This window comes from Hippocampus zosterae, chromosome 14, assembly GCF_025434085.1.
Source record: "Hippocampus zosterae strain Florida chromosome 14, ASM2543408v3, whole genome shotgun sequence".
NCBI classification, from domain to species: Eukaryota; Metazoa; Chordata; class Actinopteri; order Syngnathiformes; family Syngnathidae; genus Hippocampus; species Hippocampus zosterae.
The window spans coordinates 11956054-11972230 of record NC_067464.1 but is presented as its reverse complement, the minus strand read 5'-3'; the positions used below and the strand labels follow the sequence as shown (position 1 = coordinate 11972230).

General features: G+C 42.3%; 1 protein-coding gene across 1 annotated transcript in view; it reads right to left on the bottom strand.

Annotated features, from left to right (window-relative positions):
- LOC127614653 (latent-transforming growth factor beta-binding protein 1-like) overlaps positions 1–16177 on the bottom strand; it is a 108386-nt gene that overhangs the window by 56189 nt on the left and 36020 nt on the right. The window contains exons 4-7 of the mRNA XM_052085985.1: positions 8604–8830; positions 6623–6811; positions 1391–1591; positions 81–358 (exon numbers count right to left, since the gene is read on the bottom strand). Coding sequence (XP_051941945.1) covers positions 81–358; positions 1391–1591; positions 6623–6811; positions 8604–8830 — 895 coding nt within the window. The remainder of the gene's footprint in view (positions 1–80; positions 359–1390; positions 1592–6622; positions 6812–8603; positions 8831–16177) is intronic.

Here is a 16177-nt window from a genome sequence, read left to right as displayed (position 1 = left end):
TGGGAAGATAATGTGGCACAACACAATTATGGTTCTAAGACCAACAAGAGACACAGTACACCAGATGGTGTTAATAATACCTGTCCATCAACTGTATCCTGGAAGCATCTTCCCACATGTCCGTTCTGACGGTGGTGTGTTCTGGCGTGGCCATCCATCCTGGTGTATGCGTGTCTGCCGTCGTGCTCGACAGCGGGCTCATGGCTGTTGCCAGGCTGAGAGCGCTGCTGGACAGAGTGAGCCCCTTCTGTGGTGGGCAATCTCTGACCGGGTTGGACCCGAGCCACTTGGTGGATCCGGACCCCGGCCTCCGGTGGGTGCTGGATGTGGACCTTGACCAAGGATGGGTGAAGTGAGACTGGAAGAGAAAGATGCTAACTTATATGCTACTCACAAAAAGATAGGGCTATTCGTTTTTTGGGTGATATTTTCGGATGAAGCTAAAATGCATTGGTTCCTCTATAGGTAAACAGAATTTGACCTTCTAAACCCCGATGAACCCGATACCCTAAAAAGTTAGGCAATGCTGATTTTTTTTTCTATTTCCAATGTTTGATGATCAACTCAAGGATTCGCCATGAAAATGGGGTGCGAGAGCCCCTTGACTTAGCGCTCGCAACTTTATCATTGAATTATCATGCAAGTATCACCAAAAGCCAAATGATGTAACATATATAAATACTCTTCATTAAAGAATATAATCAAATGACACAACCTTACAAATCTTTTTTTCAGTTCTGTTTTTATCCACCTAATCTCCAAGTAATGGGCAATTCCAGGCAACAAAAACTTGACACTATAAAAAATAAACACCGTGTTTTAGATTACAAGGTTTAAATCCAACTTTAAAAGGCCAGAGACAAATTTGAAAGATGGGAGAGTATGTTGCAATGTGGAGAAAGAGTGATTTTTATCCTTTGAACTTGAGGGCAACGATCTTTGGGGAGTTCCAGGGCATTTTCCCAGAATCCATGATCATGAATCAAAGTGTGACATTAGAAGTAGACCTTACTAAGAGCATTGAACAACAAACTTGCCTCTGTGTATTTCTCGCAAGAATGATCCATTTGTGCGTGTTTTCACACAATTTCATAGCCACTGGAATCATACATTTCAATTTTTTATTGACATTCCCTGAAATTCAAAACGGATGCCGGCACAGATGACGAGCTTTGACATTCCCTGATTCGGATCTTCTGCTTTGAAGAAATAAAACAGCAAAACCAAGACAATTGGAAATGTTTTGTCCTGTGATGGGAAACAATGGCCTCAAAGCCAAACATTTCCGTAAGATTTCAAGTGGGGAATTCAAGGACAACAGATGCACAGATCCATGTGGCTGCAATGCAGAAGCTGCCCTTCCCTTGCTCCAGAAGTGTGGTGCAGTTACCTTGCTGATTGGACAGCGGTAGAGTGTACGTGGAATGGGAAGGAGATTTGTGTCCAGAGTTTCTGGAGTCCTTGTGAGTGCTGGGCTTCGCGTGAGGCTGAGCTGGCAAGTGGCAAAACTTCCCAGTTGAGTTGGTTGGACACCAACATTGGTCCCTGCCAATGCAACGGCCTCCATTGAGACAGGGGATCTGACAAAAGACTGCAGGGAAGAAAATGAGGGGGAAGGTAGAGGTCGTTTCAATTATACGCATAGTTTCTACAAGGTACAATACAAGAAGAAACTGTTTATCAAAGAAAAAAAAAGAAAGCGGTCATAAATTTCATCTGTCATCCTTTGGGGCAGTTTCCATCTTCAAAAAGCAGTAGGAGGAAGTACAAAACTTAACTTGTCTTCCATTCCAACATTGCAATAAATTGTTTCAGTGATATTATTTCTAAACATAGTTCACATTTGAATTCATCAATGGGAAATGTAATGCATATTACTTCGCATTTGAATGAATTCACATTTCATTATACTCATTTAATATTAGCGTGACAATGACTAAATAAACAGGCCCAATGCAATCATTTCTGTTGATGTTTCACATTTCACTAATTTGATGGAACATGCGCTAAATTAAATTACTCTTGATTTGCTTATTTTAAGACTGTATTTAATTTGGCAGGCAAATAAAACCTCCATTCACTGAATGGATACTTTGTAACCCTGTAGTGAACAAAGCAAAAAAGATGAATCAAGGGTTGGAGGGGGGGTGAAAGACTAAAGGAAAAAGCAACTTTGGCTGGATGATGTTTGATTGCATTGCTTCAAGCACCGTATTTTCCGCACTATAAGGTGCACCTTCAATGAATGGCCTATTTTCACTGTTTTCATATATAGGGCGCACCGCATTATAAGGTGAATAGAATACCAGCTACAATAGTGGCTGGGGGTTGCGTTATATATCCACTTGATGGAACTATGCCAAAAGAAATACAATACAATCCATCTTTATTTAGATAGCGCTTTCACAACCGCTGCAGCTGTAACAAAGCACTTTACAGAACAATTTAAAATACTGCGTTAAAGAAATCTAAATGTACTGTAGATCCATGTATAAGGTGCATCAGACTTTAAGGCACACTGTTGGCTTTTGAGAAAATGGAATGCTTTTAGTCGCGCCTTATAGTGCAGAAAATATGGTACTTATCTATTTGTATGAAGGATGCATGCCAGCACAACTCTTAACATAACTCAGCCCACTCTCATCTGCAAATGTGAATATTATGAACTGACTTCACCTACTTTCAAATATCCAAGAAGGAAACAAAAATCTATTCATATACTGCAGGTATACGTATTCATTGCATACCATATACCTGCTTCAAAACAGTTTGAGTAGGATTAGTTATGAGAGGAATGAGGAAGGGTGTGCTGTGCAATGTCTTCATGGAGGGCATTGTAGGCACTAACACTCATGCCCGCGCAGAGAGATTCTGCTTGCTGGGTCTGACTGGCATGATGGGAATGAGCTCCTGTGTCACAAGGCATTCATTAACAGAGCCAGCCAGGAGGGATGGAATATGCGCACAAGACAAAACATAAAGTAAAGGGAATTGAAAAGATAGGACAATTGTGTGTCCTGCTCATTTTTGCCCAGTGCCATTTACTTCATCTCTGAAAAGGCCAAAGACACTAAACTACACTGTATGTGCACATTCCAGGATAAGAACGCATCTCTCCACACCAACGACATTTTAAAGGCATCCTCAGACTGTTATGTGCATACTAAAGCAACTAGTCGTGGTAAATCCTTTGAACCACCAATCAGGAACTTGAAAAAAGTCATTTCCGGAAAAACACCCAAAACAGACACAAAAAAAGCTACCGGTACATGATGAGAGGAATAATCTGGACTGATGTTTTGTTTTTTTTCGCCCCGAAAACATGATAAATCCATTTGGATAAAAATGACATTTATCTCGCCGTCATTAAAAAATACACCAAATGTATTTCATCCTGTTAAAAAATGTTATGGCTCAGTCTGATCGTGCTGAATAAAAGCTCAAGAGATTCCATGCACAACAAATGACATGGCAAGATTACCGGTAATCGTTTTACAGATTTTAAATTTGGGGCGGAAAAACCTGTTCAAAAGCTTCACAATAGCCGGTTTTGAACATATGTGTCAAACTTTCCTACCAATGTTATTGTTCAGGAGTAGGGAAAGGCCTCCTCTGATTAGACATGCTGGCTATAGTATCAGCTCAAGGGGGCTATTAAATTCTTTCGGTATGGGTTGCAGGTCCCTACTTGTCGACATCAGGCCAGTCCCACCCGGGGTAGAAACTATTCATAGCCCTACTGTAGACTGCACGCTGTGTCTGTCAATCTGTGCGTCCAGTCAAAAAACAAAAACAAAAACAAAAAAAAACACTTAAACAACCAAAGAGAAAAGCACATGCTCTCGTTACTCACTCCATAAACAGACGTCGACCTCATGTGATGTCATGCTTTAAAGTACAGCAAGTACTGTCCGCAAGGGAGCCTGTTATAATTACACAACCTTTTTTTTTAACTACACCAGCTTAGGGAGCATAACAAGCGAATGAGATAACTGTTTGCGGTCCTCTTGACATTCCTCGATGAAAACGCACGCCCAAGTGATAACAGGATGCACACCACCTCCTTTTAATATACACGATAAAGGTGGGCTTTCAGGCAAATAAAAAGAATTCGGATTCGCAAAGAGGAGGTGGCAGGAATATGATGCCAAGATACCAACGTTATTGAATCTATGACTGTATATTATTTTACTAAACCCAACGATCACCAAACACCCCATTCGGTGGGTCTGCACACTCCAGTGTGATCCTAAAATTCCACCTTTGCAAAGATAATGCTGCGTTTTGAAAAACACGCTCCAACTCAGTTTTGCAGCAATTCAAGCGCAATCATAAGCTTAAGTTCTTTCCCAGTCTGAGGGCTCACCTGTGAGCAAAAGCTGCCCCGTTTCGCACACTCTCCTTCAAAACGGCCCAAAATGTATCCGTTTTGTCACGCTAATGAGGAGCAACATAGCATCATAGCTTTAGGGTAAGTTTAGGGTTGGAATATAAGTGCAACTAGGGAATCTTTTAATAAGCGTTGACGTAAGGTGAGAGATGACCAGCACAAATTCCCTGTCCTCCGAAAGGTGCAGCTCCTGGGACACAGATATTCTTGACACTTTGATAGATGTACAAATGTGAATCTTAGCCAAGAAGTGGTAATTGCAGACCACATTTTAAACCTTGGGGGAGTGGGGGGGTGCCTATACTCTATGAATGCTTTTCTGAAAAGCCTTCATGTTAACTACCTTACAGTGCTACCTCTCCTTACAAAATTAATCTGTTTTGGAAGAAATTTCTGAACCAGAAAATATTGTAAGTAGAGATGCGCTTTCCATGTAAATGTCCTAATCCGTTCCAAGCTCCCCCAAAATTCAGACATAAATGTTTTATAAAGCATAATGCATCCAAATATATAACAAATACATGTTACAATTAGATTATTGCACAACAAATGAGAGTTGCGCAGAATGTGAAAAACAAAGATAAAGAATAAAAATGATGGTCATTTAACTTTTAACTACGTCCGCATCGTTTTTTGCCCACTTTAGTTCATGTTCTCTCTCTGGAGTGGTTTTTGCCGGGCGTCATGTAACGAACTGATCCAAGGACGTCTGCTTTTGTCGGCTTTTAACAATCCTTCGAAAATTTCCAAGACAAACACCAGCATAGTCAGCGATCAGCGATCGCCCGATTGGTGAACATTTTTTCTGGGTGATTCACATGTAAAACTATTGAAATGCATTATGGCCCGAGGGGCAGAGGACGAGGACGCTGCATAGGCACATATCTATCTATTTGCACACGTACGGAAGAGGTCCCTCTTGGATGCCAGGAAGATCCTAGGCAATAACCAGTGGCAGAGCAGCTACAAGAATGTTGCATTCAGGAAACTTGGAGCTGCGAGAAGCAGCCCATACTGTATTTTTACCTCTCATATCTTGAATTTTTTTTCGTAACAAGAGGCAATATTTTCCAGTTGAGGCATTTCGTAACTTGAAAATTTCATATGAAGAGACGTTCGTAAATAGAGGTACCACTGTACAGTGGGACTAGATCCAATTGCATTGCGATAATGATTTTGATGCAGTGAGGGAATTGATGATTTAATCTTCTGCTGGAATGGTAAACTTGCTTGCTCACTGAGAGAGAAAGTCTCCAATATTTATGGTGAAAGACAGCATATTGGTCAAAAATGCAATTTCACGCATGCTTTGGACATGCATCAATGTGAATCAAAAGATGTGCGCTTTGCCGGGGATCCATTGTGGCCAAACGCGCCTTTGTAGTTTGAGTTCTATTAAATAGAGCTAAGCAGGACCCAATGTTGCCTAATAATTGCGTCTTTAATGGAACATTACATAGAATAGCGAACTCAGGTAAAGGCTGTTTCTCTGTTTTTATGGAACTAGTGAGACTTTGCATGAGTGTGGTACGCACACCTGTCACCACTAATCCACGAGCAGTCATTCGTCTGGGCCCTAGCTGGACCTTTGCGAGTGAAGTAATAAAAACATGCAGGGTCAAGGCCCCTGGCCTTGGCATTGACCACCGCCTCCCTTCCCATGGACACTACTGTGTGAATTGGATGCAAAGCGCCCCGGATAAATCGCAAGTTTAATGTAATCCCTGTAAAATCCTGTTCATGCTGCTCGTTGTGTGTAAGCGGCGCGCCCATTCTCGTCTTTCATTCTAACGCGCTCTCCCAGAGAGCACGTTAAATGGGTAGCGGCCGGGCCAACGGCGAGGTGTAAACCGCAGCGAGATGGGGATAAGTGGTGGGAGCGTGGGACCACCATCTCTTAAGTGTGCGTGTGTTTAGGGGGATTAGGCCTCCTTTAAAGACCCTTCTTTTAATCTGCTCCATTCCTTTTTTCCCTCATTCCCCCAACCTTTCTTTCTTTTGACAGTTAAGATCTCCTACTCTCTGAGCTTTGGTATTCAGGGCAGACAGCATGACACTGAGAACCCATTTTGTCAGTCTCACCCTGTAAAAAAAAAAGACCAAGAATGGAGATGTAGGGACTATGTGTGAGAATGAGAAAACAAACAAGGGAAAGTGAAGAGGCGAGAAAGAGAGACAAAAACACCAGATAAGAAATGTGTGAACATGTGAGGGCCTGAAGTCGACACTCACAGAGTCGGAAGCCCGTCGTCGTTGGCTGTTGCTGCTGCAGCTGCTGCTGGTGCGAAGTCTCACTATAGACAGTGGTCATGTCTCCTTTCTCGCAGCTATTGTAGCAGCGGCCGTTGCTGCACACCCGGCGGCACGTGGTAGGTGTAAACACGATCTTTATGCGATCCAGGCTGGAGGTGAGGTTGGCCCCTGTTGAGCACACGCACAGTCGGTTGAACAGGAGCAACAGCAGAGTTAGACTGGAGGCAGGCTCCATGCCTTCTTCCTCGGCCTCACTGTGACACTCTACTCATCTCTTGGCGGAGTAACGGGCAATTTATAAGAGCACAAGGGTGTGTGCCGATAATCGGCATTGGCACGCAGTAACTGGATGAGCAACTGCAATGCAAGCCAGCAAACAGGGAGCAGATAGGTGGCTAGTGTCCAGGGCCTTTATCTTTGCGAGAGGGTGTTTCAGATGGCTGTATGAGTGAAGGGGGCAGAGAGAGGTGAGGGCAAGTCAATGTTGTCGACAGAAGGGCCTGTGGTTATTCTGGTACAAAATGAATTCAATCGAAATGTTCATTAGAGATTCTTAAGTGAATGTAAATGGTTATACGTGTGCTGCGATTAGCGAGCAAGCAGTCTTTGGTATAGCCAACTTACGACCCGAAGACAGCTGGGATGGCTCCAACACGCCAGCTACTGTCATTAAGATAAGCCATTTTGATAATCAATGGTTGGATGGATAATACAAATACAAACAATATTATAATTTCAAATAATTTCCCTTCACAAGTGTATGCGTGCTGTAGCACAACAGCGACATAAGGCAGTTTCCTTTGGGACTATGTAAAGTGGAGTGTTTATGCAAGTGGACAACGCATTCGGTGAAGAACCGAGGCAGTGGGTACTTTATGAGGAAATATAGTAGTCACGAATGAAAGGTTGATTAGACATTAGAAAAGTGGCCTCCAACTCACAGCCCGGGGGCTTTTTGCAGCTCGCAGGATATTTTGCGGCCCACTACTTGCCCAAAAAGTTTTAAAAGTTTCATGTTTGTGTGGCCCCCATGTTTTGTTTTGTGACGTTGCCCTGGGCAATTTTTCTTATCATCACTTATAGGCTACCATAGCTCAGGCTCATGACAATGCAAAGTACCATGGAGATAAATGAGAGGAACAAGTCACCAATCTTGCTCTGAAGAAACTTTAATGTTCTCATCTGTTATTAATAAAGACTGAGAAAAATGTATTTTTTGTACTTTTTTTTTTTAATACTTAACCCCTTTTTTGTGGAATACTTATATATATATATATATATGGCCACGGTGAATGTCACATGGAATCACATGTGATAATCAAGGGAATTGTTGCCACCTAATTGGTTTAGAGTCTTTTTGAGTTGCGGTGTTTAATTCAAGCAAGTGGGTGACAAATCAGAGCACGGCAACCGTTACAATTTAGTCCAATATTTAAGGAGCCAATAACTACAGAGGGCCGATTTAGTCACAAGCATGATCTAAAGAAACCAACAAGCATACCATTGCTACTCTGACTAATTTTGACTTCAACTGCACTTCAAACTAGCTTCAAACACTTCAAACCTAATAAAATGACATTTAAGGATATTCTTTATGCAGGACTGACTGGGCAGGGTGCCAATAATGTCCAAGTGTTTACCTCTGCTCACACTCGTCAGCAGAAGCAAGCATGCAGATGAGCGGCACAGCTGAGCACAGGCGTGAAGTACAGTCTGGGATGCTGCCAATACACAGTATATATATATATGTATATATATACTGTATATTATTTTATGTGGCCCATGTTCCAGTTAGTCGTGACAAAGCAGGATGCGTCAGTATGCATTCTGACCTGAGCAATGGGTTGTTTGTTTTGAAGTGGCAAGGCTGGGCGCAAATGTCAAGTGTGCATGTACAGAAAGCGATTTATGACATTTTGTTTCATTGCATACATGGTATGTTTTTTCTTTTGTTTCTTACCTGCTGGCGATAAAGCACTGTTGAATTGCCCATGTAGCTGGTTGTTACTCGTTGGCCTGTGAGTGTTGAAGTAGTGCACATTGTTCCTGTGCTCATTTCCGTGGGTGTTTCCGTTGGGCAGAGCGTTGGACGTGATCGGTCCAGAGGATGACGGATAGCGCTTCACGGTGCGGGAGGTCCCAGTCAGCTGAGGGGAGGATTCAGGGGGTCCCCGTCTCACTTGGGCCCTGTCAGTCACATCATCACAAGACCACAAACATATGACCTCAGAGTAAAGGGAACATCCCTCACATATATACGCAATCAGCATTGCGTGTGCATCACCGTGAAATTGGTTTAAGCGTGGTGAGCCTGCGCAACAGAAAATAATATTCCTGAGAGACGAGCATTGTGTCTTAGGTCATAACTCAGCTTAATTAATAAATTTGTACAAATTAAATTTAAAATAAAAGCTTCATTGTCTCAACTAACATCTGCTACGGGTCTCACAATGCCGTGACCCTTACTCATCCACAAAGATTCTTTTTGATGACACAAAAGACATTTGGTAAGAAAAGATAATTCATCACCTAAAAGTCAAAACAAGCAGGGAAAAATGATGCCGGTCCCAGACTCCCAGAGAAAATGATGTTGCCATGAGGCCTACATTAGCTTGCCCGACACCCATTTAGTCTGATTGACTAGATGATGAACTTGTCTGGACTGCAACAACATCCTGCGCGATAAACAGGGCCACAGGAAGTATTAAAACTAGGGTCGACGAACAAAGCTTGACCCGGGCACACTTTTTGTATTCTCCAGCGTTTGATTTGGGTCAATAACTCGATCCCGTGTTGTGTGACTCGGAAGCTGAGCTCATGTGAGCGAATTGGGGGAGTCGCGCGCCTCAGACAGACAGGCAGACAGTCGTACCTGGGATGCAGGGGCTTAAAAAGTATTCTTGGCCCGTTCTGACATTCATTTTTGCAAAAACACAACTGGATCCTACTTATCTGGCCTGTCAGATCATAAGCAGGGCAAGATACTGACAAACCAATTAGATCAGTCGAGGGGTTCTGCAAAGCACACCGATGACCTTCCAAGGTGATTTAGGCATAAATCTTACACTCGGATGACAATGTTTGCATGTTCGTTACCAGTAAGTAATTCTCTGGTCACGTCCTGTAAGGAAAATGGCAAAGTCTCATCGAAATTTTAGCACACCATCCAGCGCATGGCATCAACGGTGATTTAACCCTTTCATGCGCCCTGTAACCTCATAACATGGGAAGATCTCTACTTTGTGGTAATTTCTTAATAGATGACTTCATTTTAGTGAGGATACAAAAAATAACTATGGTAAAGTCCTCTATGGAGTCTTCTAAGTACACAGTAAAGGCAACAGCAAGTTTGTGTTAGATGCTTATGTCATAACCTACATTGACACATGACAGAGGGCATTCATATAAATTGTGTATATGTACAGTGCTCATTAAACACCCAATATCGATTTGTTTCAACATGACAAAATGTTTTAATGAGTTAACCACTTAATTTACAGCGACTGTGAATCTTCTAATGAGTGGTGGTCTCATATATTTGTTTGGCCCTGTACTTTCACTTTTATACATGTGACAATGCGGAGAGAAACATTTGTTTAATGAAACTGTTCTTGAGCAGGAATCTTTTGTGTTGCCATGCAGATCAGAATCTTTCAACCTTGGCAGAGGTCCACGCTCGACTTTGTAGTTACACAAGATTCAGAGCCACGCACCATGTATTTATACAGTGAATCAGCTCCCAACACAACACAACAAGAACCAGATAAATAAACACATTCCAAAAAACGCATGAATACACACACACACACACACACAACATTCCAAGCTGTGACAAATGCACCGCAAGTCAATACATGACTCTTTATGCCCGGAGCAGACCAGAAAGCGCCTCCCCGCTGCCGCCAGGAAGAAGAAGTCAAAGGAAAAGGGGAAAGAGAGACAAACATTTGATAGTGTTCTCTCGCGTCATCTTTTGAAAAGGCAGCAGACTGTGGTTGACAGCTGCTGACCTAGATCCCGAACCTCCATGGGCGGCTCCCGTGGATTAGGATATGACACTGGGAAACATAAGGTGCTCGAGTCAAGGTGGGGACGTCAGAAAAGGCGGAAGGCAAATGCTGCTCCGGCATTAGCTCCAAATCATGATGAGCTTTTTCCATCGTTTACAATGATACCTGGCTCGCACGCATCCTGCCTCTCTTCCTGGCCTTAGCCAGATGTTGCTCTCACTGTCACTGACTTCCAATCGTGAAGTGACGTCCTTCCAACATGAGCTCACAACTGCCCCCTCAGCCTGTAAATCAGGGGCCACCGAGAACAAGCACAACGCGGCCTGCTTGATGTCATCATTAGGCCCCAGCGAAGCAGCCAAAGAGGAACTAACTCTTCCCCCTCCTTGTTCTGGGTGACTTGACAGCAATTTTAAGACCTCAGCCAAGATTACACTGAACATGATTTTAAAAGACACATGGAAAAATGTTTAGGCTATCAAATGATGGCCATGCATGTTCAATTAAATCCCTGATGATCCCAATGAATAAACCGCTAAAAGTGAGCACAGTTCGCAGACGGGGAACAGGATTATTCAGCTTTGTGTGTGCTGGAAGTAAAACAAGCTCATGTTTCCGGGCAGCTACGGTCAATTACACCAAACAGAAGATGTTAAAGCTTGACCACTAACCCGGCTTATCTATGATGTTCAATGTCATTACAACAAGTGATGCTAATAGCCAATCTAAACATACAGTACATACGTCATTAACCCTTTCGGGGACAGCGGTTACTACAGTGGACATCTTATCATGTTGTCAGGTTACAGGGTGCATTAAAGGGTTAAGCACATCCATACAATCAACTGGGATCCAACGCAAGAGCCGTATCAGTAATTGGTTGAAGTACTAACATAGTACATACAAGCTGCAAACTATTTCGTGGACATAGTATGAAGTGGTCTAGAATTAGACTACAGTATGTATCTTGCGAGAAGTGTCTAGACAGTTTGAGTAAAACTATCAGAATTTTATCAGAATAAAATGAAGAAATATATACATTATAAACTGCACTGGGCGAAAGTAAACCGCAATCCAAACAATTCATCTTATTCTTCCTTCGTTTAATATCTGATTGCAATGAAGGCCTGCGAGACATAGCGCTGTTGCTCGGGTCGTCTTTCACTCGTCATATGGAAAGCTATTAAACCTCATCACATTTACGGAAATTACAAATCACGACTAGAGCCAAGAATTTACACTGAGCAAGACTGTAAATCTTCCAACGCATTGCACAACCATGACTTGGCGTTCAGTCATAATAAATATCTTTGAACTTGTTTTGGTATTACAGCATGCGGATACTCGCCACTCATGAAAGCATGACAAGCAGCATCGAATGGTAGTTCCAGACTCGCGTCCTAAACCCAGATGGGGCTGGAAAGGAGGTGGTCTTGGAGCTGCAGTAGAGCAAAGTCAAGTGCTGTGAAAGAAGGCCAGGTCTGAAAACTGGAAGGAGAGTTCAAAAAAAAAAAAAAAAAAAAAGCTAGAAAAACACTCTGATCTTTGAGCTTCTGCTGATACTAAACACAAACTATGTGTGGAATCGTGGCAAAAGAAGTACCCTGTCAGGCCAAATCGTTAGATGTGCTTTGAAGTTAAGATTTGTCAAACTATTTGGTTAGGTGGTTTGGTTTACTGTGTTCCAGTAAAGACTATTTCAGTTGCCTTGGACAGCACAAATCGTCATGATATAAGCAGTGATGCGTCGGCCGGGAAACAGGAGTCTCGGGAAATGGATGAATAGGAAAACTCTGGACTCATCTGATTATCCTGTTCAGTCCAAAAATTCACACACAGACAGACAGTGACCAGACATCTCAAATAATCTCCATAGGTTGATTCATTTGCTCAGAGCCCAGTCCGGTGGCATTTGTTACTGTCTCTCCCAAGAATTTTCCACTTGAAATAAAGGTACAGCTAATGCATTTCAGAAGTACAACCTGCTTTTTCCAACAGTAAAATGCCATGACAAAGAGGTACTTTATGTTATTTCGATATTACTTTTCCCCTCTTTGCGTTTGAAGATCAGCGCGGCCTTTCTTGGCAATGCACATTTTCACTTTCCATTTGTTTCAAAGTTGCCTCGTCCAAAACCATGTTTAATGGCTTCCATTGCAGGTTTATGGAAGCCATTGCAGAAAATAGACTGATATTAGGGGCTTGCCTGGATGTTGGATAGAGTCATTTGGCTCGGAACATACTGTCTAAACAAAACAGTCTGACAGAGGGGGGAAAAAAGTGTCTGGAATGGGCATCCCAGTCTGGATCACAACACACAACTCAATAACGTTTGTATCTGGCCATCACATTTGTCTTGGTGCTTTGCAGGCATGATCTACAGTGGAATGAGTGACAGACCTCTGCAGCCAGAACCATTACCACCACACAAGTTGCATGAGCCACCTTGGGAAATTTGAGATATTTGTTTAAAACTTAAGGATAACTTTACCCTTTTTCCAACTAAAAGTGTCGACCAAAACGTGTTTTATGGAGGTGATGTATGAAATGAGAGCAATTTAAAGGCTACTTGGAAAATGGGAAAGTAAATGATCGCCATTACAAGTGTAATTCAAAGTTTAGGCATTTTCATCTCATTTAAGTAGCGCATTAAAGTTCAATTCATAAGGTGATCCTCAGTCTCACTGAAGGGAGCAGCAGAAATAAAGAAAATTGCGCAAAGAGCAGAAGAAACAATGAAAATCTTGTACTACTTTGATCACCTGTGCAAAACAATTTTTCAGCAAAAGGGACTGATTTATGAATGGATCGCGTGGCTAGCATGCAACATTATCCATTCATCCATTTTCCGATCCGCTTATCCTCACAAGGATCGCGGGAGGTGGGTGTGGGGGGTGGAGCCTATACCAGCCGTCTTCGGGCAGTAGGCATGGGACACCCTGAACCGCTTGCCAACCAATCGCAGGGCACACAGAGACGAACAATTATCCGCGCTCACACTCACACCTAGAGATAATTTAGAGTGTTCAATCAGCCTGCCATGCATGTTTTTTGAATGTGGGAGGAAACCGGAGTGCCCAGAGATAACCCACGAAGGCACAGGGAGAACATGCAAACTCCACACAGGGAGGCCGCAGATGGAATTGAACCCGGCACCTCTGCACTGTGAGGTCGATGTGCTCACCACTAGACCACCGGGCCGCCTCATGCAACATTATCTCATCATATATTTATGATTGTTTACTTCTGTGTTTGGGCACTGGGGAACAAACAAGTGTGTTTCTCAGAGTAATTTGGAATGGTGTATGGAGTGGTTGAGTTAGCTACTGTATGTGAACTACCAGATGACTCATAGGCCTCTGTTATGGTGGGCATTTGACTGAATTTCCTTCATCAAGAAAATCTGAAAATCTTCTCCATTAAATAAATGGATTTGTCGTGATCTTCCAAATATTGTTTTAAATGGGACGGAATAATCTCTGAATGTTCTGAACTCCTGTTCCAAGCAGATTAGTGCTCCCTTGAGGTGCTGCCATGGTGGAGCTATTGGTTGATGTGCCACAACTTTCCATACTTCTTTTTGAGACTGCAAGCTAGTTTTGAGTGAATCAACAGTACCTCTGCTGATTGCAGCTAAATAGTGCACTCCTTTTTGCCTTAATTGCTTCTAGACGCAATAATCAATTAGAAAGGATTGACATGCCAAGCTTTGTTTTTTGTTTTTATTCAAAATAGACAAACACGTACTTCCAAGTATTGTAGGTCTGCTGCAATACTTACATACCATCTCAAACACTTGAAAAATGTAACATTCATGCTTAACTCAACCCTTTATGGCTGTATCTTACTGAGCGGTGAAGGGCTGCAAGTGTGCGCATACGTAGCACATGTTTTTTCTTCAGGGTTCATTCAAGGTTGCAAATGGTCGCAAAGATGTTCGCCAACAGTTTTAATAGTCACAAACTGTTTTTCTTGTCGCAAAGAAATTTTGAACATGCACAAATCTTATGGCGAACATTAACCCTTTCATGCACCCTGTAAACTGATAACATAATAAGCTGTCCACTGTAGTAACCGCTGTCCCTGAATGGGTTAATTAAAACTGTTTGGAAATGTCTGGCAAATGTCTTCATAACTGTTTGCAACACTGAACGAAACCTAACAAAATAACATTCGCTATATCCGCATACACTTGCAAACCTTCACCGCTCAGTTTTTTCCCCTCCAAAATGTAGTTTTTATATCACAATATGAAAAGGTTATAGCTTGAAAATAGTTAGTGATGAAGGTATACTGTAAATGTTGCTCGGTGCAATTTTGGTATTTCTTTAAAAGGATTAAGTGGCTCGAAGATCGCTTATGTCATCAGACATGTTAGTCTTGTAAAGAAACACCAGCAGTGTCTGATGAAATCAGCGAGTTGGAAAGAACCGTGTCTCTTCACGATTTGTATAAAACCAAGAAGTCATTGGATGAGGAGTGATATGTCATTGATGATCTCCCAAAATTATGTTGCACTCCATTCTACCTTTCTCAGATCCCGTATCAATGACCTGAATGACTGAAAGCCTTCACTGATAGTCCCGGGAGGTGTAATTCAAGTCCTCAAAGAGTTACATACATCCTTGTCTTCAGAGTTTGGCTCTCCAAAGCCCAACACTGTTCTATATCCCTGTCTAAAACCTCGACAACAATGTATTGTGGAACGTGCAAACATTCCAGATTAGCTGTGAAGATGCTATCGCACGTTTAAATCTCCCTTGCCAAGTATGATATGTTGCGTGCAGAATTTCATTTAGTATCAAGTTTTTACAGCGTTTATATCTGATAAGTGAGGAGAGAGTAATGGTAATCTCGGTATTTAAGATCTATTTGCTTTAACTTTGAAAAGATATGTTTGCTCTCCAATCGTTGATATACCACACAGAGGCCACAGAAAAGAGTTCAGTCTGGAATTTGGATTGTCTCGGTATATTTTAGGAGGTGCAAGAAGTCTCTGCGGGTTGAGAAAAACAAATTAATCCTTTTTTAAACACACACACACAAGTCAGTGCATCACACCATGTGCACCACCGTCAGTCAAAACCAATTGTGGTCACATTTTTCATTTCTCAGCCTTCAAGCGGCACGCATCCAATCATCGTTTGCCACCAAGGCCCCGTGTCATTCTTTCAATAAAATTCTGAGGTTTGATTCCCAGCATAAGATCCGACCCTGGGGAACTTTTCATTACGCTGTTGTTGTGTGTTTCTCTTAGCAACAAGCTCGCGTAAAGCGCCAGTGGCAGACTTTATGCTGATTGGGAATACAAAAATAACTCCGCTACTGCTGCTCTCACAGTTAAGTCTGATTTAAAATTACAGCTCTTTTCTGGAAGTTTAATCTCTGGTAGTAAACCTTCACTTTAAATTGCAAGCTTTACAAAGCCAAACACTGCAGGCATTTGTGTTTCAACGATATATTAAGATGTTAGAACCATTTCAAAAATGGTCCCATTAGTCAGGCCCAGCTCACCCATTTGGCG